The 22,423-nt window shown below is 38.8% G+C and overlaps 3 protein-coding genes across 6 annotated transcripts; all 3 read right to left on the bottom strand.

Annotated features, from left to right (window-relative positions):
• Positions 1–161: 161 nt before the first annotated feature.
• On the bottom strand, positions 162–9,410 carry LOC103985425 (protein HEAT INTOLERANT 4). 3 transcript variants are annotated; one of them, XM_009403115.3, is made up of 15 exons: positions 9,007–9,410; positions 8,573–8,611; positions 8,347–8,400; positions 8,194–8,257; positions 7,872–7,930; positions 6,551–6,675; positions 6,389–6,448; positions 3,906–3,964; positions 2,871–2,944; positions 1,454–1,492; positions 1,287–1,349; positions 1,094–1,141; positions 885–1,013; positions 539–616; positions 162–457 (listed from the first exon to the last, which is right to left on the bottom strand). In XM_009403115.3, exons 1-14 carry the CDS (start codon positions 9,211–9,213, stop codon positions 569–571), a joined length of 1,068 nt encoding a protein of 355 aa, XP_009401390.2. In that variant the 5' UTR covers positions 9,214–9,410; the 3' UTR covers positions 162–457; positions 539–568. The 3 variants fall into 3 exon arrangements, with proteins under 3 accessions (XP_009401390.2, XP_065040435.1, XP_009401389.2); XM_065184363.1 differs by having other exon boundaries at positions 545–616; XM_009403114.3 differs by having other exon boundaries at positions 162–616.
• Positions 9,411–11,163: 1,753 nt separating this feature from the next.
• On the bottom strand, positions 11,164–16,861 carry LOC103985426 (uncharacterized). 2 transcript variants are annotated; one of them, XM_065184364.1, is made up of 5 exons: positions 16,555–16,861; positions 16,367–16,481; positions 12,777–12,895; positions 11,488–11,586; positions 11,164–11,203 (listed from the first exon to the last, which is right to left on the bottom strand). In XM_065184364.1, exons 1-4 carry the CDS (start codon positions 16,800–16,802, stop codon positions 11,535–11,537), a joined length of 534 nt encoding a protein of 177 aa, XP_065040436.1. In that variant the 5' UTR covers positions 16,803–16,861; the 3' UTR covers positions 11,164–11,203; positions 11,488–11,534. The 2 variants fall into 2 exon arrangements, with proteins under 2 accessions (XP_065040436.1, XP_009401392.1); XM_009403117.3 differs by lacking the exon at positions 11,164–11,203 and having other exon boundaries at positions 11,253–11,586.
• A 352-nt stretch (positions 16,862–17,213) lies between these two features.
• LOC103985427 (beta-D-xylosidase 4-like) lies at positions 17,214–20,823 on the bottom strand. Its single transcript, XM_009403118.3, has 7 exons — positions 20,250–20,823; positions 19,392–19,673; positions 19,147–19,316; positions 18,979–19,076; positions 18,554–18,904; positions 18,058–18,474; positions 17,214–17,951 (listed from the first exon to the last, which is right to left on the bottom strand). Exons 1-7 carry the CDS (start codon positions 20,670–20,672, stop codon positions 17,380–17,382), a joined length of 2,313 nt encoding a protein of 770 aa, XP_009401393.2. The 5' UTR covers positions 20,673–20,823; the 3' UTR covers positions 17,214–17,379.
• Between the last annotated feature and the right edge of the window lie 1,600 nt (positions 20,824–22,423).

Genomic DNA, 22,423 nt, shown 5'->3' with positions numbered 1-22,423 from the left:
TGAAGAGAAGCTTACTTGGGCAATCGCACGCGGAGGCTTCAGCAGAGTCGAGGTCGGTCGGTGGTTTTCGGCCATCTATCAACTTTGCATCACCCTGCGCACACTTTTTTTCAACCCCAATTAATTATATAAATGTGATAAATTAATGAACACACAAAGCGTCAATCAATCAAAATCTTTATGATAACAAAGAAAGTAAATGACAAAAAAAAAAGACTTGGCGTTAGCTTTAGTACTCCCATCCCACAATAATACAAGGTTCTCCATCTATCAACATTATACAGGCTGTTCTTTGTTCCTATATCACTTTCTGCTGAACCAAAAACAGTAACATTTGGACCGACACAGTAATCAAACAAAACTTCAACTAAGATCCTGAACTTACAATATATCTTCACTCAATGTAGTAGTAGTTGAGGGTCGGACCTTAGTTTCCTCGGTGCAAACCGGCATTGATCTTAAGAAACAAGTTGCTAACATCAGTACCAGCTCAAACTATAAGCCCTGTTGTTTTGTAAGGTCTGACAGTTGAGCTCACCGTCACCGTCGCAAGGATTGGAGACCGAGTCTATCTCACAAAATGAGCCTTCCCATAGTACCTGTTTATATACGCTACCTGCATATTACCACCAGTGTTGATCCAAATTCAGTGAGAGATGAAGGAGCTATTTAATTTAGACTAGTCAAAAACAATGCCAATGTTGGCCATTATGCAGCAGCAAGAGATTCAATCACAATAAAGATTATTTCAGCAAACACAGATCATCAGTTAATTAATACAAGGACAAACATTTATAGCATGGGTGGACAGGGAAAGACCACAGTGTAGATAAATATCATAGACAGATGAAAGCCAGACAAATAGAAATGCACTAGACACATACCTTTACTTTGCTAATGTCGGGTGTGTCTGGTGTCTGAACCGGGTAAAATTTATAGAACTTCATATTCTCAAAAGCAGCTCTTGTCTTTGGATCCATGTCCTCTATAGCTTTCTTCCTGGCTTCCTTTGCCTGCAGTGATAGTGAGCCAGGATATATAATCACCAAAATGTGACTTGAGTCAGAAAAAAGTGCAATTTTTTAGCATATACCTGTCGCTGTGCTTTCCTCCTTTCTCTAACCTGCTCCTTAACATATTCCTGTTATAACAACAGCAAAACTCATAAATAAGATAATAATGGACTTCTCATATCAGGATAAAAGTAAATCAAATATATCTTTCATAACAAAGGCCCATCGGCTACTAGTAAAAAAAAAAGTATCTCTTTTTATTTGTTGTATTACCTTAAATTCATCTTTCTTATCCTCTGGCAATGTCTCCTCCGAAATGAGACTGTCAGTGAACTCCTGAAAATTGAAATCCAAGATTTAGATTTATGTACAAGTATCAAGAAAGTCAGGGATATCCAATCAATATGATCAAAATTACATAACAAAACAGAGATTTGTACCTCGAGGTCGTCCATTTCCCAATCAAAATCACAGACAATCTGTAAAATAGAGATTCTCCACCATAAGAAAGTTTATGAGATGATAAGTTCAGAGATTGCGGACACAATCATTAATACATTACAAATGTGCATATATATCCACCAAGTTGTACAAGCATACTATATGAAACAGACATGGTCAAAAAGGATGACTGCCCAATGGAGATAAGATCCACAAAGCCTACCCCGAATAAAGATCCACCAAGTTGTACAAGCATGATGCAGTAGGGTGTGAATCTTAACTTGAACATGTCGGGTCAACCCAACCCAACCAGGACCCATCACCACCTGTTTTAAACAACTCATCAGGTCCAAGGGCCAATTTCGAGTATCACCCTTGATAAATTTGCACTGGTCAGATTCATGTCATGGTGTGGAACTGGCCCAAACACTCGACTCACTTTTTATTGTAGAGTTCATGGACAATTCCTGTTAGAGTTCCCCAATCACTTAGAGCCATGCCATTCTCATCACACGCATACACTTGACCCTCCAAAACCCCCAGATTGCAAGAACATACTCGACCTATAAATTTGCAAATCGCAGAGATTGTCAATTTTCTGTCAACCGACAGATCAAAATGCCATTATCCTTTCTCATCCAGTCTAGCCCTAATCCCCAAATTGCAAACATCCACTGTTGTAGATTGGTTTTCTCTCATTGTAGTGAAGACAGTGACATCGATCCTGATGCCTCAGCACATCATCCTCTTTTTTTACCCTCTTATGGTTAGATTTTTCATCAACATTCCTATCCTCATCATTTTCTTCTATCCATTTATCACCTCCTGTTAACAGACACTGCTCGTCCTTTTTCTCAAGTCATCGTTGAATTAATCAAAGTGCTCTGTTTGATAAATCTACTATATTTGTATCAACAATGAAGAGAAGCTGATCCCATTTATCCTAACAGTGAAGAATACTTGCATCCTTGGTGTATTGCATGTTGCATAGTTACACATTACTACATTATGTGAGAATATTGTAAATAGAATCGCATTATAAACAGAACTGATAACAGATGGTTCAATGGTTTAGCCATTTGGGTTGGGCAAGGTTTGGGTTTATCCCACTGGCTGGTGGTTTGACCTGACCCAACCCATTCCCACCCTAAGGGCAAAACAACTATGGAATCATTCTTTTATGAATCGATCTAACTGATTCAATGGAGTCATACTAAATAGGAAATATAATATAGACCAAGTGAAAATAGAGTATATCAGACTAAAATGTTATTGGAAGAAAACTAATGAGAAATGCAAAAGCTCAAGATTGTTTAGAAATACTACTCAAAATACAAAGATCGTTCAGAATTAATGAGTCTCATTATTGATCATAAATAATCACAGGGAAAAAAGGCATTGCTAACATTAGCTTACCGGAGGTTCTAGAGGAAACATTATGTTAACAACTGTATCATCCTCATCTTCATCAGCTTTAAGTGACTGAAGATCTATAAAACAAATGAAAGTTCAACAGGAACTTCAATTAGAAACAATATGGAATTAAAAAATCTACTAAGTCATAATGTTACAATATCTTGTTGCTAAGAGTATCACTAAATAAAGTTCTAAAAAGAAAACATGTAAATATCATGAATCAAAGGAAAACCCATCTCAATAGGATCTAGAAACAAGGATGAATAAGAAAGAATGAGTAAAAAATGGACTGGAATATCCAAGTCATGAAAAGTTTTTAGGTTATTGCCAAAGACCAAACAAGAGTAGAACATAAGATGCTTGGTTTATTTGGGGTTCGAAGGAGCTCAAAAATGAACAGGAAAACCTTAAGTTTCAGTTTACACTTTTATATTTTGAATAGCTATATTGTGCTAATTAGAATCCATACTACATATGCATCTGGACATCACATTTGCACAATAAGTAACCACCTGCTTATAACTTTTGTGCTTCAAAACATTCATCGCATGGTAAAAATTAAACAAAAGATGAAGTCCTCTAGGTCATGTAAGCAATCTAAACAGGAACTTTGTATTGTTACAAAAATCCAAATTTATGCCTTCAGCTGATCAACTGTAAGGCTGCAAGTGCAATGTCTGATCTTCAATCTGTGTGCAACATCACATTCAATTTACATGGCCATAATCTAGGGACAATCAACATTAGGTTGGAAAATGGAAGCATTTGGGAATCTTGTTATACTGCAGCATACATGCTTTAACAAAAATATAAAACATGGGAATTTTATTCTTGACAATGATTGTTTATTCAGTTTTTGCCAATGGTGACACATGTGGACATTTAGATAGTCACTATAAGGGCTAAAATATCAACATTAAGAAATGAGTTATAGCAGTACACAAATATAAATTGAATAGAAACTAACTTCGAGTTCAATAGGATCTAAAAATAGAAGCAACAAAAATGAAGGTTAGAGAAAGCAATAAGACTTACAAGGAAGGCAGTAGTCATATTGCTTGACACGCTCAACTTTCAGATGCCTTAAAGCAGATCTGCATAATGATATTTAGCTTAAAATATATTTTTTTCTGAAAGTTGTGATTTCCAGTAAGAGCAATGTATCTAGAACATATAGGACATCAAATAAGTTACAGAATCAGGCAAACAAACCTTGTGAGATAGCAAATTGATTTCAGACATAAGCAAATATGAGCAACTAGGGCATAGCCGGACACCCATTGATCAAAGATCAAGGCCAACATTTTGTCTCTAATATCATCACTGAAAGTTGATACCTTGTGTTTCCAAGGAACCCTTCACTAGAAAACTTGAATGATGTCTCCTATGCAAAGTAGTCGACTAAGTTCTCATTCTCGCAATCATTTGAAAAATGAAGATCCTTGACAAAATGTATCAGGTCAACAAGAAAAAATGAAAAAAACATATAAGAAAAAGGGAAGAAACCACAAGAATAAACAATGTACAAGGGACCAATGAGATCTAGAAGTATATTCATTTCCAATTTCAAAAACAAAGTATTTTTCTTTTGTTTTTTCCTGTAAGGATGGTAGTGTCACTGTTTTTTTTATTTTTTCTTTAGATAAATCCAAAGAGAAGGCTGTTCCATGGTTACATAAGCTTAAACTGAAACCAGGAAGGTAGAAGATTTAAATTATCAACATAGAAAATCCCTCTATTGCCTAGATCAAAATCAAGAAGAAAATGAAAATTGCAAGAGACTATCAAAGAAACAAGTGACAAGTCTTGAACAGCCAAAATGCAGAGTCAACTTGTAAGTTTGAAGTACAAGATTGTAAAAATATTCATCAAAGCTTCTTCTGTGGGAATAAATATGATTACTACATAATATGAAGCTTAATAGATGCAGAATGAACCACGGGAACCTAAATTCCACAATTTAGAATAACTTTAACAATGAATTTAGTTGATGATTTATGTTCATATGTACACTGTATCAACATAGAGTATCTTTGTCATGCCAAAGACATGTTACAGTGCTGCAATTTAACAGAGGCTGATCCAAATAATACACCACTGGCATGGATTGTCTTGGAATATTGACAATCATGAGGTGAGGCTTATAGCTTTTTTATCTTAGATGTTCCTTCTTGAGTTTAAACTCAGTGTTATTAAATTATATAAGGCATTCCAGAAAGGCTTCAGTTGAAAAGATCTAAGAACAACTTGAGATTGGAACAGATTAGTAAAACCAAACTCATGCCTGTTCAACTTTCACATGTGGATTAACTCATAATTGCTTGGGATTTGCTTGGCTTATGCTTTTATGGAGATTTGAGCCTTAAGCTTGAATAGTTACTCTCTCCTCAGTGCCTATATGTTGATTTATATACATTCTTTCAAGATTAAAAATGGATATTACTATTTTAAATCCTTTTTTACTATGTCCAATCCCATTTATTTTTTTGTTAATATTTCTAAACTACCCATTTGCAAATGGATACAAATACCCTATTCATCTTCCTCATCCTCTTCTTCTCCTTCTTCGGCCTCCTCTCCTCTACTTCTTCTTCCTCCTCTTCCTCTTATTCAGAGGATGGCATTGAGGGGGCAGCGAGCGAGGTTGGACGGCATCGAGTGGCATCGACAATGGCAACAAGGATGGAATAAGGGGTTGTGGGGAAGAAACAAAGAAAAAAAAGGATAAAATCAGTAATATTGGGATTGAAAATAGTAAAATAATATTATTTTTTAAGGGGTTATCAATAGTGAGGGGATTATCAATAGTAAAAAGAGGACTGTGACTGGTAAGCTTCTTTAGAATTCTGATCCAAAACCAGCATCAACATTGACCAATAAAACAGTAGTATATCAAGTGATATACCAACCTGTTTTGCTTGAGAAGGTTTTAAATAATGATCAGTATCTCAATACTGGTTCAAACAAGCATTTTTACATATATTTCAATACCAACACATATGATTCATTTTTATTTTTATAATTTTGTTCAGTAATACCCAATGATAATCAAGATTCTCTCCAGTATACTAGTACCTTACTGTCAATATTACTGAAAAATTAAAAAAGAAAGCATTTGATTAGCATAGCTGAAAATAACATCAAAAAGATGTGTGGTGGCGCATGCAAAATCAATAACCATGTCCCAATAATTGGCCATTTGCAACCAAAGCAAAGGTGACCTATGTGGGAAAATGGCACTAGAATATTTGTCAACCAACCTTCTATCTGAAGACCTTAGTTTATAAGATTGATTGTTGACATGTAATGACATTAAAGAAAAATGTCATCATTGCTATTCTTGCAAGATCAATATAATGCGAATCAATCAACAAAAGGAACAGCAGGACCTTGAACCACTCGCACAGAATTTTCTATCTATGCATGCACATTGCACAAACAAAACATTCCAAATTAGTATCTCAATTGACACAAACATAACGAAAATCCTAAAAAAGAAAATTAAATAACTGAAATACCTTCTCTGGGTGCAACCCATGGTAAATATTTGAGTCTTCAACCTATCAACTTGACTTTGACTGAAAAAAAAAAACCAAAAGCATCTCAAACATTTGACTTCCATAAAATGCTAAATATAAGCAGCTTGGAAATAAATAAATTAAATCACAAATAGCACATACCGATTTTCAAGAGGAATGTATGGAATCCATGCCATTTTCATTGTCTTCATGGGTAATATTTCTTCTTTCTCTCTTTGCACAGATTTTATACCAATCTGATCAGACGGTGGAATTGGAGAAACCACCTATACAAGAAATTGAAGAATTAACTAACATGTTAATGGCTTAACACAACAAACTTAATAATATAACTAAAACTAGTATTCAAATTGGTAAAGTTACAATATTCACTGATCTCATAATGAATACAAAGTCACATGTGACATGATGATTGGGCAATAGAGAAAGCAACCTCAGTTGTAAGTTAACATTACAGATTCCCACTACCATGAACCAAATATATGAAGCAAAAATGTACAACTAGCAGCATGGTTCCAAAGATCAGCCAATCTAGATCGAAACCAACATTAAACAACCTGGAACAAAAATTTTCATGGACGGGTAATCTTGGATTAAGAAACATTTAATCCCCATTGATGCAAATTAATCCAAGCTAATCCCACTGTTTCTAATGAATAGCAGTGAATTGGTTACAGAAAAAAATGTCTATATCAAGATGTATTTGACACAATTATGAGGGTCAATCAGAAATTATTAAATTCCTTTGACCTTCCTGATATAATTTATTTTCCTTTTTGCTGGTTGTATTTTGAAAAAGGCTATATACATCAAAAAGTGTGAAATTGCACACTTGAATAATGATGAATGAAACAAGAAATTCCTAAAATGCAGTTATCATATGTTTACATCACAATGCAACTTCACAGGATGTAGGACACTTAAGTAACAATTTTCTTTTATCATTCACTCTCTTCTTTATCCCATCTTTCCAACCATATATTATCCTTCTACAAACAATACAGCAAATCTCTTTAGTACATCCCACTGCAAAAACACAATTTCTTATCCTATTCTTTCACAATCCAGACTATATTTTTTAGTCCATTATCTACTATGTCCTTGCTGCCCAACACCTATTTCCCACACATTAACAACTGTCATTGACCCCCAATTCATGCATATCTATAGGTTGTTGAACGAGTATAGCTAACACTTAAGAAGAGCAACATGGACTAGCTTCAGCGTTCCATTAGGTCTTTCTTTCATTTGCGAAATATTTTTACTCCAGATAAAGGCAGTCCTTGCATTCTGCCAATTTAGGAGCAACATTTTCACCTCTTTGTATTTTTAAAATTAAGTATATAGATAAAAAAATTCACAAAATATATTTGCAATGTGGCCCTAAAAGTAGATAACAAAGATCTCAGAGTACTAAGCATTAAAACGACAATAATACTGTTTAAATTCTAAAGCAACTTACTGCCACCACAATGGGGATAAGCACAACCTTCTCTTGACCATTTACAGCCAACATTTGAGCTGCAAAACCAGGGGCAAAAGTACACTAATCAAATGAAAAGAACTGAATAATTGTATCACCCACATGTATAAGACTATGGGTGCAAAATGAATAACTATTTGACAGAAAAACAAGCACAAACTACAAGCACAAAAGATGAGCAAGAAAATTGAAGGTTGAACAGTAAATAGATCATATAACAATTATTCAAAACTCAGAACTGATAGAAAAAGAAAGTGCACACAACCTAATAAGTCTCACATAACATAACCAAACAGCTTACCCTCGGTGCTGCCAAACATGTAGACTGTCTTTCCATAAAGCTCTCCTCCCTCCTCGAAGGCATTCTTTACACCACAAAGGAAAAATGAATTTTGTCATCAGTCCACTATCTTGCATCAGGCAGAGAGGAAAAAAAAGAAAGACAACCACACACCTCTAAATTGGAAAAGTCCCAATTGATTTCACGAATTTTATCCATGTTATCCCACTGACATAAGCAAATACACCCGACAACTCAAAACGTCATATAGAAGAAGTGATAAATTAAAATCAATATAGCAAATGATGTATATTTTCACAACAATGTTTATCCAATGTACAAATGTGATTGATCCCATTAAATGAAATCTCCGTGCAGCTTCGCTTAAAGTAAAACAAACCTCAGTTCCAACCGGAAAAGCTGCTTCCCAAAGATCTTCCTGCATACAGAAGGAATTATTAACGTCCTGGTATTGTTACATATAATCTATTAGTTAGTTAGTAAGAAAATAAACGAGATTACTTGTTTCAATCATGGTTTTACAACACAATAGAGGGATATCGTCATCAAGCATATTAGGAGTTAATATTCAGTTGGAGGTTGTACATTAACTAGCAGAGCAATTTCTGCCAATCTAACCACCAACAAGAATAACTAGGCAGAACAGAAAACCTAAAAGAGGCATATTAAACACGGGTTGACGATAAGAAATCCAAATAGGGGCATTAATCAACACAAAATCAACAACACTTCAAAACAGGCATGAAAACTCCAAATAAAGCATTAGGTAAAGCAGAGAAAACACGATTAAAAGAAAAGGGCGCCGAATCGAACCATGTTCCTCTTCTCGGGGAGGTACTCGGTCTCCGGTTTGGGCTTGGCCGCCTTGACCCTCTTCCCTCTGGCGGCACCCTTGTTCGACTCCTTCTGGAGCTCCTCCGGCGACTTGCTCCCGCCGCTGCTGCTGCCCTCTTCCTCCCTCGCCGCGGCGGCCAAAGCCTTCCTCTTCTTCGATGCCAACGATGCCCTGGGCTTCCTCATCTCCGATCGCGGGAGCTGAGGGTCTGGATGAAGAGAAGGGTTGGGGTCAGGGTTCGAGGAGAAGGGGGAAGGGGACGCCGAAGTGAGAGAGGGAGATCTGAGAGCGTCGGACGAACGCGGTCTCAATCCAAAATTTGAAGGTGGGAGAGAACAGGAAAGAGGGTTAAAGAGCGGAGAGTCTATTTTATAGGTAGGTGTGTGACGGCCGGGTTCTATGACGAATCGGAGCCGTACGATCTCCATCTTGATGTTCATGGAGGCCGTCTGATCCGTCGAGAAGTACACGGCGTGGAATCGGTGCGTCTCCCACACGCCGATTCAGAAGAAATCTTGAAACTTCCGTCTCCAACCGGTCCGACCGAACTAGTCCGGGTTCGGTCGAGCCACATATTTCTTAAATCCCATATAATGGGTTTTAGATAAGCTTTTTCTAGCTCTACATGTATATATAAACATATATATATATATATATAAATTAATACTTCAGTATTAAAATAAAATTGATTGTTGAGAAAACGGCTGGGTGTTGAAGAAGAGACCTCGCGATCAACGTAGTGCTGACAAAGAGGCTAATAAACGCCAACATATCTCATTTCTTACATGGAGGTAAATATGGAGCAAAATGATAGAGAAAATGATGCTCATTGCCTTTTATTCTAAAAATTTTCAATGCAGAAAGCATTTACTTCAAAATAATATCAAAACCAATTTTATTTTCAAGAAACACAAAATAAATATTATTTGGGGAAAAAAAAAGGCCTTGAGAAGTATATATATATATATATATATATATATAATTGGAGTGAACCCTCAAACCGTCAAGCTTTCCTCACATTTATAGAAGCACGGTCAAGAACAAAAGCCACAGAAGCCTTGATCAACTAGCAGAATATTTTCCTGCTCTAAGAAAGCTTTATAGAACATTCAGAGAAAGTATAGTAAGGTCTTTTGTTTTTTGTTTTTTTTTTTTTTTTTTTTTTTTGCAGTTACATTGCACTTAAAAAACTTAAGAGGCTAAAGGAAAGTATAGTAAGGCTTTCCTTTTAGAAGCTTCTTTTCCATTTGAAGAACATAGACTTAGTTGGAGTAGGGTTTGTCCCAAGAAAGGTGATACTACACTTACTAAATATTCGATCTGCATTCACCTATTCCTAACAGCTGTAATTGTTTTTTCTAAAATCTTATGGGCTTTGATCATAATATTATTCTCTGCAATAAGTTGTGACTTATCTAATAACCCACTTTCCTTAATTATGAAGTTAATCCAAATGACCTACTTTCCTTAATTACGAAACATTGGAGCCATGTGTCTTATAAGAGATATTGGAACCTTAATGTCACTAACAGAATATTTCATCATAATTTGATTAATAAAATTAAAATTATTCATATTTTGCTTGAGTCTAGTAATGTCCCATCTTATAAGTACTCCTTATTTGAAAAAAAAAATCATTGGCTTATCAAATTATCTATCGAGCCATATAAAAGATTCAAAAAAAATCCACTAACTATGCTAGTTAAAATAATAAGTGAAGTAACTCTCAATATAACAATAAAAGCAAGATTTGTAGGTAGAACGATCCATCAAGTTCCTATTGAAGTAATATCTACATAAGCAAAAACACTTGCTTGGTTATTAAGGGCATCCCTGAAAACATATAAATCAAAATATAATTCAAATTAATAGATGCCGCCAAAGGGAGTGGCAATGTCATAGGCAAAAGAAAAAGACTCATAATGACAGAGGCTAATAGAGCTTTTACATATTTTCGTTAATTCATGAACAGGATCTACACATGGATCCATGCGTCTTTAGGGACTTCTGCAGTGCCAGTTGATTAATTATTTTTATCTTCTTTTAAAAAGAACCAATAATTCTTCATCCACACTTAAAAGATCACAACTACAGTGACTAGTAACAGCGATCAGCAGAAATGTACCTTGTCATATGAACATTTTGGTTGCTCTCATCCAGAGAATCTTGTGCGATCTGTCATCCAAATTTAGCTTCGACGTAGCCAGCATCATTATCAAATAAATGACAGTCAGAAGAACATTAACTACTGATCTTGGAACAATGACTTACAGAAAACATCTTGTGATTGTATTGTACCATCTTTACACAGCAAGAATGCCAAGTAATTAAAGAAACAAAGAAGCATGTGCATCAATCACACCAACAATAGGAGCCTTGCGTAACAAAAAGATGGCTAGTGCATTCGATATTTGAACACAGAAGTTGGTAAAAATTCAGGTGTTAATTAACATACTGACCATTCCACAAATTTATATTTGAACAATGTCCAAACTGCCTCAGCAGGCTAGATCAGTGTTTTCACATATTGGTCCAGATTGGTATCGAAGAGTTCAGACCTACAAAATTGAGCAGACGTCCTTAGTCTTGACAAAGAGCTATGTCAATTAAAGCAAAACCAGCAAGCAGAATATGCATTTCAATGGAAACTTGTCATAGTACATTCTGAGATATAGAATAACGATCCTGAATGAAAAGATGAAGCCTGATTGTCATTTTACATTATGAGACAGCATTCAGGAGAAACTAAAAGTATTAACTTGTGTATTTGTTTACAATGGTAGAGATAATTGCCTCATCTGAACAATTTATAATGCATCTACTGATCTACATGATATTGTGAACAATAAATCAGGAATTATATACCTCGGCTCATGCTCGGTTGGATCATGCTTGCACCAAATTGAAAAAAGAAAAACGAAATTTAAATTGATCTTGTATAACATATTATGTATGATAACATTATGTAAGAATAGATTTAATGTTTGGAACAAATTTAGCATTTAGGAGGGTACAGCAGTTGACCCATAGACAATAAATGTGGATGTGATGATAAATGCCAGTGTCAATATTTGCAGGCATTTTGCAGATGGTTCAAATGATAGAAAAGAATGCATAATTTAACTAGATTATGCATTGCATAAATTGTCATTAGAAACCATATTGCATGTATGCCAGCAAAATCTTTCAGGTCTGCAACATTCTCAACACTATAGATTCAAAGCACATTTAAGACCAATCACAGCTTCATAACATCTTTCAGATGAAGCAACAAGTCTTTGGCATATGCACTTCCAGACATCGACTTAGCCAATTTGAGCTCATATACCATTTTCAAAAGGGCTTTAAAGAATTGTGAGAACAACTTCACCAATGTTCAAATGAATTAGCTTGGAACCTAAACTCAAGTGGAAACTATGAACATGCAATCAAACCTTCACTTGATAGAGATTTGGTGTACATGTCCATTGCTGATGCCACAGAAGGTGGACACTCAGTACAAAAATGGCAAACACATTCTAGGGGCTTAAAAAAATTATTACAGGGCATTCATCAGCATCAAGTAAAATTAATTGTTTTGTCATTTTTCATTGTACAAAAAAAAAATTGAAAACCTATAGTTGCCATGCTATTAATATTAGACCCATTAACCTCATAAAGGCACCTTCAGATTTCAAAAAATATCAATTTGCAGCTGCTAATATATTTTAAAAAAGTGGCTCTCATAATGCAAGTGAAAGAGTCATACTTGATTGGAGTACCAGGAACATAGAGAGGATTCTTTACAACATATTCCACATAAAGATTGTATATGTGTTTCAGAGACTCTTGATGGTCACTGGTCTTTGGATGTGTGATCAAAATAAGCTGCATAAAGAAAAAAGGTTAATGCCAGTACAAAGAGGCAAAATAGTGTTCCTCAAAGAAAAAAATTAGCTTATGTATCCACTATCTAAATTAACTTCATAACTCGCAAAGCCAGTACAAAGAGGCAAAATAGTGTTCCTACTATGAAGACAATTATGATGATATTGTTATAAAAGTACTAAGCTCTTTTTATAAAACCTTCAGTAGATGGATGAAGTTCAGTAATACAGAGGCTGCGTCAATGATTTATTATGGATTCCAATTTTGTGGCATTCAGTTCCTCACACAGCCAGTGGACTTGGTTACTTTTAGAAAAGTAACACAAAGCCATATGTTAATTTCTAGTGTTAAAACCATGAAATAAAGAATAATTGAATCATGACAATGCCCAGAACTCATACCATAAATTGAAAGAATCATTTTCATGAATAAGGACATTAACATCGCATAATTCAAAATCATGTGTAAATTTTGTATGTTTCTCAATATCAAACTGTAATCATTAGCCTGACACCTTAAACATAACAAACAAATTCTGACTTTATTAGCTTTTCTATAAAAAAAAATCTTGGGTAGGGATGTCAGACAGTCATGAACAGATCTGAATACTGTGCCCATTGGTAATTGATTTAGTAGAATATCAATTCTTACCCTCAGCGATGGCATTGAATCAAACCGTTTCAGTGATGGTTTAGGCCAATCCAGGGGACTAGTGGGTTTTCTGATTTAAGGAATTTTAAAAGTTTTTAATTGAAAATTTTGCTATTAATTTCGAAAATTGTAGACAAATTCTAAGTTTGATCAATAATTGAAATTAAAAATAATGATCCGTCACGTGATAATTGAGGACATCATTTGACAACTGCAAATGAACAGGCAAACCAGTACTAGTACTAGTATATTAACGGACCATTCCACTGTTGTTGGAAGAATAAGAATCCAACTTATGGGTAATTCATCCATTGGAAGAGTGCACCACTGGGCACCACTGCAAACTGTGATATGAAATGTTATATGATTGACCTTGAATGATAATTAATTTATGATTATAGTCTTAGTTTGATAGAAAAATTACATAGATTTATTTTTAGGAGGTTTTTAGTCATTATGCTTGCTGATGTGTTTTTATTTTACATTTATATTTCAAAAGAGTTTCCCGACAGTGTTAGGCCTGAGGCTTGAGTGAAGAAGATATTTCTTTATCGTTAGGTAGCCCTACAAGGAGTTCTAGCATTTCATGCCTCTTGCTGCCAGTTGATAGTTCTATTTCTAACATATCATGCATCTTACTGCAATCTAATAGCACTTGTCAGATATCTCTTGATAGTTATTTTTTGTAAGAAAAACATTTAAAATTTTCATTTTGAATAAAATTACTTCGACTTTTATATTGCTCTGGATTGGTACTGTTGAAAGATGATCACATTCTGCATCATGGAAACAAAAAATTGAGCACTAGGTGACCTCATTTTCTCCATGGATGATAACCTATGGTGTGCGGTACATGTTATGGATAATAGTCAAATATATGCACTCATATTGATTCTAGATACTTTCTTACATTCTTTGACATTAATATAGAGGATGTACCATCCCATGATATTGACTGAGTGGCATATGGATGGCATGAGCAAGCACAACTGATGAACATCACAAATTATTAGTAATCTGTGTTGCAACCGAAAAGCAACAGAATATAAAGAAAGAGGTAATTCGAAACTAGCAATCAACTAACTAGAACAAATAAGGATTAGCTCACATATTACTGAGTAAGAGAAAAGGATAGCATGCACACCTAAATTTGATTTTGTACCTCATACAAAAGGCTGTTTTTTTTCTCTAAATTCGAGATATGAAATGGATTTACAATCTTGACCAACATTTGGCCCATTTTAATAGACATATGTGTAAATGTAGGAAGTACTAATGCTTTGCTGCTTCACTAATTCCCAAAAGCTTTTAGGGGTAGAATTTGATGGAACTCCCTTGAGGAGAGTCATTCATATCTGGGCTGAAATGAGGGAAGTTTTTAGAACCTAACTCACCTTGGTCAGTGACAAAATCTTCATTGTTGACCAGACTTGTATAAAAAATTAAGAGACATATTGGTCTTGGACAACATCACCAGATGATGAAATCTCAGCATGAATTATGAAGGGCACTCAATTAAACTCAGTTTGTTTGGTTGTTAATAGAAAATATTGATAACTAGATAGCACCATATTGACACAGATTTTCCAAGAGCTAATAACACAGATTGCAAGGTAAAAAAATAATCCTTAAATCCTGACCAACTCAAGAAGTACCATACCTAAGTAAAACGGGAGTAAATAAAAATGGACCCATATAATCTTGTGGATAAGGGGAAGATATTGGACGCTAATATCCTAGTACAACTAGCAACAGCAAAATTTTAAGTTAGCTAACCTTGGGTGAACGGAAAAATGAGATATGAAGGTCAACACTTCAAGAAAGGAGGAACAAAGTGCAGTCCTCTAGAAGATTGTCCTGAAGGTATTTGAAGATTCCTTGAAGAATGGATATCGATTACCAAAATCAATGTGTCAGGGTGTAGCAAATAAAAAATGATTTGAAATATGCTCATCATTGATTATTATGTCACACAATTGAAGATAATTATGTATATGAAATTGGGTTGCAAAGTTTTATAAACTTGGAAAATCCTTTTTTTCCAAAGCAAGTATTGGCCAATCCAATCCCCTTTAGAATATTATGTAAAAATAAGTGCTGGCTGATTGGATCCAACTCCAAAACTGATTAACACTACAGAAACTGAAACAGGAGAAACTATGGAATAAGATGAATATGTACCCTCAAAAAATATAGTATTAGTTCTTGACAAAACATTAGAATGTTAAGGATCAATTGTTATTAAACTTATAGCTGATTGGACAGGATTAAAAAAAGGATCAGTAGCTGAATTACTATCTCTTAGCAAATAGAGCAGCAGAATAGAAGATAAATAATAGAAGATGTGAAGGAACAAGATATGCTGAATGTGGATCAATGGTCAAAGAAGCTTAATAGTATGACTATATTTGTTTCATTGCAAGACAGTAGTTATACAATTTAAAGCATAGAGCAACTTAACAAGAAAACTCATTGTTGCAAACAATCCTATATAAAAAGATATTCCAGAACTAAATCACAATGACTTAATCTCCATCAACCTAATATACACCTGTAAACATGATTCGTACTCATCAATTATACTCACAATAAGGTTCTAACATCATTAAAAACAATTATATAATAAATAATAAAAGAAATGTCTCGAATTCTACCAATGTATGAAACCATTCAAATCACTCGATCCAAAGACCAGTCCACTCAAAATGCAATATGAGATGCTCTAAATCTTGCTTGAGTTAACCCAAATAATTCGTAAGAACAGTTTGAGCACAAATATATGCAATGCCTACCAAAAAGAAAAAGGAGAATTCGACTGACCTTTATCCCAGACGGGCTTTCCATGAAGCTCAGCTTATAGGTATTGGTCCGAAAACTGTAGAAGGAACAGCCTTGCCCCGGCAACAGCGGCACCCCGAGATTGCCCTTATCAACGCTGCCAAAAGAAAGAGAGTTTCACCGCTCCGATCGAACGCATGCGACCAAAGAGCGGGAAGTCCAGCACGTACCTGGTGGGATCCATCTTGGCGGTGAAGGACCGGAGGGAGAAGAGGAGGCCGAACATGAGCTTCTGGTCCTGGTTGGCGTCGAGGGTACGGAGGGGGCGGTGCCACTCGCGGTAGAGTAAGCAGACGCCGCTCCGGTTAAAGATGTACAGCACGTTTGCGTTGTTCCCGCTAAGCGCAGTCGCCGTACCGGGCGGCGCCGGTGGGGACGGGCTGATGTCCACCGCCGAGGAGCCGCTGAAGAACTGCATCGCCTTGCTATCCCCCGTCCCCGGATCTGAGTCGCCGGTGGTCAGCAGCGATAAGTAGTTAGTTAGGGCAGTATAAACGGATTGAACTCGGATCGGATCGGGGTCGATTCGCCTCCGATCCGACTTCCGATCGGGTTGTCGGATCAATCATATCGCAAGCACGATCCGCATCCGATAAGCTCGAGAACCGCTGGTAATGCATATAACGTATATTGGAAACTAATCATCTAAATATCATTTTTTTATTAGCAATATATTTTTAGATTTAAATAAACAAAACTAAATATTTTTAATCCGTATTTATAACTTAATTTCATCTCAATGCCCACTTAATTGGAGAATTAATCCATTCAAAAACGCTGGGATTTACCAATTAGCTAAAATTCTGGTATAATAAGACAATTAACACAATTAGAAATGGACAATTTCCATAAATCTCTCTTCCCCCTTGAGATGTACAAATTAATTCCAAATTACAACTTTGTAATTCGAGGAATCAGAATGGTGAAAGCTAATCTCAACTCGGTCCTTCTTCCATGGGGAACAGCTTATTGCCACCGGACAGCTCTCGTCGGCCTCAAACCTTCAAGCTCAGTGAGTGCTTCAAGCTCCCCACGTGCAGGACATGAGACCCCAACGCTAGCTTCCGGTTCCCGAGTTCATCCACCACGCTCAGGTCCTTGCAAACGTCGACCTTGAACACCACCTGGCCCACGGCTTTCGGCCCCAAGAAGACCTTCTCAAACCCCACCAGGTGCTTCCTCGGGGCGCCGTGCACCGCCGGCGGAGTGGAGAAGAGGAACACCGTGTGGCTCCCCGCTCTGTTTCCCGAGTTCCGCACCCGCAAGTGCACGTCGAATCCCAGGTCGTTGCACCCGGTTCCGGCGAGGTCGACGGACTTGCACTGCCGGGAGTCGCACGAGTGGCCCTCTTCGAGGGGTATGGAGACCAGCTGGGGAGCCTTGACGAGGTGGTGGGTGTAGTCGGTGTAGCTGAGGCCGTCGCCGAATTCGTAGACGGTGTCGCCGGTGTAGAACCGATAGGTGCGGCCGGGGTAGCCCGTCGATGGATCCGCCCTCATGCGCATGTCAGTCATCGGGACTGAGTCTGCGAAGGATTGAGGGTACCACGTAACAGGCAGTCTGCCACCTGCACGTGTCGATCAAGTCATCGTTAAGCTCCGTAGTGTTGCGGACGCATGGAACTTAGAACATGATCGACTGGTATCTTCTGCAGTCGGAGCACAGGAGCTTACTTGGATTGTAGTATCCGAAGATGACGTCGGCTATGGCAGCTCCTCCGGCTTCGCCGGGGTACCCCACCCACAAGATGCTCGATATATTGCCGTTGGTTTTGGCGAACGAGATGTCGAACGGGCCGCCGGACATGATGACGAGGATCACCGGTCCCTTGGCCACCTTCGCTACCTCCGTGATGAGGGTCGTCTGTTGCCCAGGGAGGAGCAGGCTCACCCGGTCGAAGCTCTCCCTCTCTATCGACTGGTCGGCTCCGACGACGAGGACTGTGAAGTCCGCGGCGGCCGCGGCCGTCTTCGCCGAGTCCAGTTGGAGGCTGTTCCCGGTGCAACCCACGTTGGCGCACCCTGCAGCATACACGGTCTTGACGTTCGCCGCAAGGCCTTGCAAAGGAGTCGTGTACTTGCACGGTGTCCCTGAAACAATATGGTCGAACACACGTTGACATAATCTCATGAGGCAAGAAGAAACCTGCAAGTTCCAATGCTATGTAACCTTCGTAGTTGCCGATCATGGTGAAGGTGACATTGGCATTCGGGCCGATCACGGCCAACGACTTGATGCGGGTGGAGTCGAGGGGAAGGCAGCCATTGTCGTTCTTGAGGAGGACGATGCCTTGCCTCGCGGCCTCGCGAGCGAGCTCCTGGTTGGCCGGCGTACACACGTCCTTGGGGCCGAGATCGCCGTAAGGGAGCTTCCTAGGATCGCCGTCGAAGAAGCCGAGCCGCATCAGAACGGCGAAGTTGTTGGTGATCGCCTTCTCCACGTCCTTCTCCGTCAGCTTGCCTCCCTGGACCGCAGCCAAGGTGTGATCTCTCAAGAACGACCCACAGTTCAGATCGAGACCTGCACTCACGATTCGGTATACCAGATTCGGCCATGACAGAAGCTTTCTCTTAACCTTGATATCAGAGCTTTACCTGCTAAGATGCTGATAGCTGCAGCATCCTCAGGAGTTTTAGTGTAGTGCTGTCGATTGTAGAGTTCATTGACAGAATCGCAATCCGAGACAATGTAACTGCGAGTGAGAGTTCAGCATTAGAGACCTGAGGAGGAAGACTACATGAAGAGAAGGAACAGGAAGAGACCCATTGAGCTTCCAATCTCCTCTGATGGTACCAGAAAGAAGGTCTGGGTCTGCACAGGTGGGGACTCCATTGACCTGGTTGTAAGAGCACATCACGCTGGCCACATTGCCATCAATCACGCAGCTCTTGAAAGGAGGTTGAAAGGTGTCATCCAAATCTTGCTTTGAGACCTAACATCACAGCAATCAAAATGAGCAGATCATCTTCAGCAAAGTTCATGTTTCAAGCAGGAGCACGACGAATACCACGGCATTGAAGGTGTAGCGCTCGATGCCTTTCCAGTTATCGACGTCGTAGGCTGTGTAGTGCTTGCAGCAAGCAGCAACCTTGAGCTTCTCTGGTTCATCTGCCTCTTGCAAGCCTCTCACATAGCCAGTGGCATACTTGCTTGCAAGCAGAGGATCCTCTCCTGGTGTCTCCTGCCCTCTTCCCCACCTCGGGTCTCTAAATATGTTGACATTTGGGCTCCAATATGTCAATCCTGCAAGCCCCACATTGTGCATTGCTCTGGCTTCAGTTGATACAACCTGCAAGCATAGCACCACACTCGTGCTTTAAGCTGCAGAAGCCATTCTGCTAATAACAGCTTCATGAATTGCAGGATTGAGAGATTAGCTCATCATCTCAACTATGGCAGAGTGATCACTAAAAGAACACACTACAGGACTAAGACACACATTTAAATGGATCGTAGTTGATGATACTGTATAAGTGGATGAAGCAGGAAGGCCACTACATATGATTTTATATTCATGATGTCTATTGTGCTCACCACCCGTCGTCACTCATATTCTCACAAAGTGGGCTGGGAATTCTGATGATAACAAGGTGGCAATCATGGAGAGAACCACTTTGTATCTGTCTCCACTGTCACCGGTCCAACAAAGTAATGGAGAGGTCTCGCAGATGAATTAGAAGCAACAGATGATATGAACTCAGATCCAGATAATACCAAGTTCTCAAGCACATCCATTAATGCAGATGTTCTAACTCACTCATCAAGCTCTCTATCCAAATTCCAGAACAAGCAGCAAGTAATATTGGAGCTACAGAAACAGCAGTTTGGGAATGTAAGAACCAAGAACAGAGCATAAAATCTGTACCTTTCCAATGGCTTGGAAGAGTGTCGTGTTAAACGAGGCCGCTGTGAGGATAACCTGAGGGAAGCTGGTCGCCCCGGGAACGAGGGTGGAGAAATGCGTCCCCGGGCCGACGTAGGAGACGCCGTGCAGGGCCTCCGACCACCACTCGTAGCTGGGAATCCCGAGACGGGACACCGCCGTGGCCTTGTTCACCAAGAACCCTACTTTTTCCTGCAATGTGAGCCGCTTCACCAAGTCCGCCACCCTCTGCTCCGTCCCGTAAGACGTGTTGCAGAAGCCGTAGCTCCCCAGGCTGGGGTTCGAGGCGACGTCGCAGGCGAAGACGGGGGTTTGGCCGGCGACGCCATCGGGGCACAAGAAACACAGGAAGCAGAGGAACAAGAAGAGCAGGTCGAGAAGATGGGATTTTGGTGCTTCTCCCATCGATCTCGTGGCGTCGAATGGCTTTCCTCCTCCCCACCCTCGCTGGTTTTGAAGTGGTGGCGTCGTTTTGTCCGGTTGCGACCCGTGACAATGGGAGTCCGACAGGGGGAGGCGCTTTCTCTGAGCGCGTGAATGCTTTGGGCGGGGGATTTATTCTCGAAGGCGAAACGGGTGTGTGGAGACGCGCTTGAGGAAGTGGGGCGACGCTGGCAGAGGTCACGGCTTTGTACTGTGCTACTGCATTACCATCATCGTTGTGGAGTATACTTCACTGTTAATCTCAGCTAAAACGAAAGGAAGCAGCGAGTGTTTCGCTTTCGCTGACAGCGAAGAGGATGAATCGACCAGAAACCTTCAACGATGCTTCCCTTTCACCTGTGCATAGATCCACCAGCTTCGGTAGATTGACTGGAGATGTTTCGGCACACGTAATTTGGGTTGACCAATTTGGACGCTCAGTTGACTTATCTATTCTTTGTTTAGATCTTAATCCTCGATCTCAAATCACCGCCAGAGATTCTTATACAGGCCATGAACAAAGCAGAGAAGGCAACACAACAGAAGAAAATCCAAGGCAACCACAGAGCCGAAAGAATACAGTATTCGACTCAGAACGATGGCCCCATTAGCAGAAAGTGAGTTTGGCCGGATGTGATCACTGTGGACATTGGCGGATCACAGGCGAGCAGAACATGTGACCACTGCAGAGATATATCCAATCTTGCAGTAGATGAAAGCTCAGAGATTGTGCAGTGTGATTGGATAGCCTTTGGACTCGTCTTCTCTACACGGACTTGCAGAGCATGGGCACATGTGAAGAAGGCACAAAGCCGGCCGAAATGGAGGAAGATCCGACGCCATCCTATCTCAGGAAAGTGCATTAGAGAATAGAATACGAGAAGTGCGAGTATCTGTCCCGCCGGCTGTGTCGGGGATGCACTTTCAAGTTTTTGTAGTTTGCCATTAATGATCATAGGTGGTATACACAGTAACGATGATTTATAAGGGTTTACGTATACAATCCGATGATCCATCATGTCTTATCGAGCATCTTGTCAACCAAATGATTGTCTCAGAATAATATCTACCCTCCCTTACTAATTTAATCTTAATAACGATTTCAATTACGAGGGATGAAGATTCCTGACAATAGTCTTGAGGGTGCGGGGGATAACTTAGGTTGTCTGTCTTGATATGCCTAACTCAAGCGACCCCTTCACCCAAATACTATGTTATCTCTTATATCAAATGTCATTACTCAAGCTTAATGGGTTAACTGATCTATCATTTTCGTCTAACATAAACTATTAATTAAAATACTTAAGCTAAAATATATAGTAATATATTTATCAGACTCTATAAGCTAATATTAATCTTGTCCACTTATATAGTTCCACTTATAAGAGGGTCGGAAGAGCCATAAAAAATCATTTATGAGGTAAATACTACAACATGCTTGGATAGATCGGATTTTCCATCATACAAGTCAAGCATAGAAAGCCTCAAGTTAGTTCATTACTTATGTCCCTTGTACAAGGAGATCATAAGAAAAACTTTTGTCTCTGGTTATTTATCTTGCTTAATTTCTTTATGAATATCCTCCAATTATCGATTCATCTTATCAAGACGGTTTGGGATTTTGGTTACCCTATGAATATCCTTCGATTACCTTAGTTAAAACTTATATTTGCTGAATTAGGGTGTACAAAGTTTTTGCATAAATTGTCATGATTATAGGTCCTACAGTTGGA

Source organism: Musa acuminata, chromosome BXJ1-5, assembly GCF_036884655.1.
Source record: "Musa acuminata AAA Group cultivar baxijiao chromosome BXJ1-5, Cavendish_Baxijiao_AAA, whole genome shotgun sequence".
Taxonomy (NCBI): domain Eukaryota; kingdom Viridiplantae; phylum Streptophyta; class Magnoliopsida; order Zingiberales; family Musaceae; genus Musa; species Musa acuminata.
The sequence above is the reverse complement of the archived record's forward strand: the minus strand, read 5'-3'. Positions and strand labels throughout refer to the sequence as shown.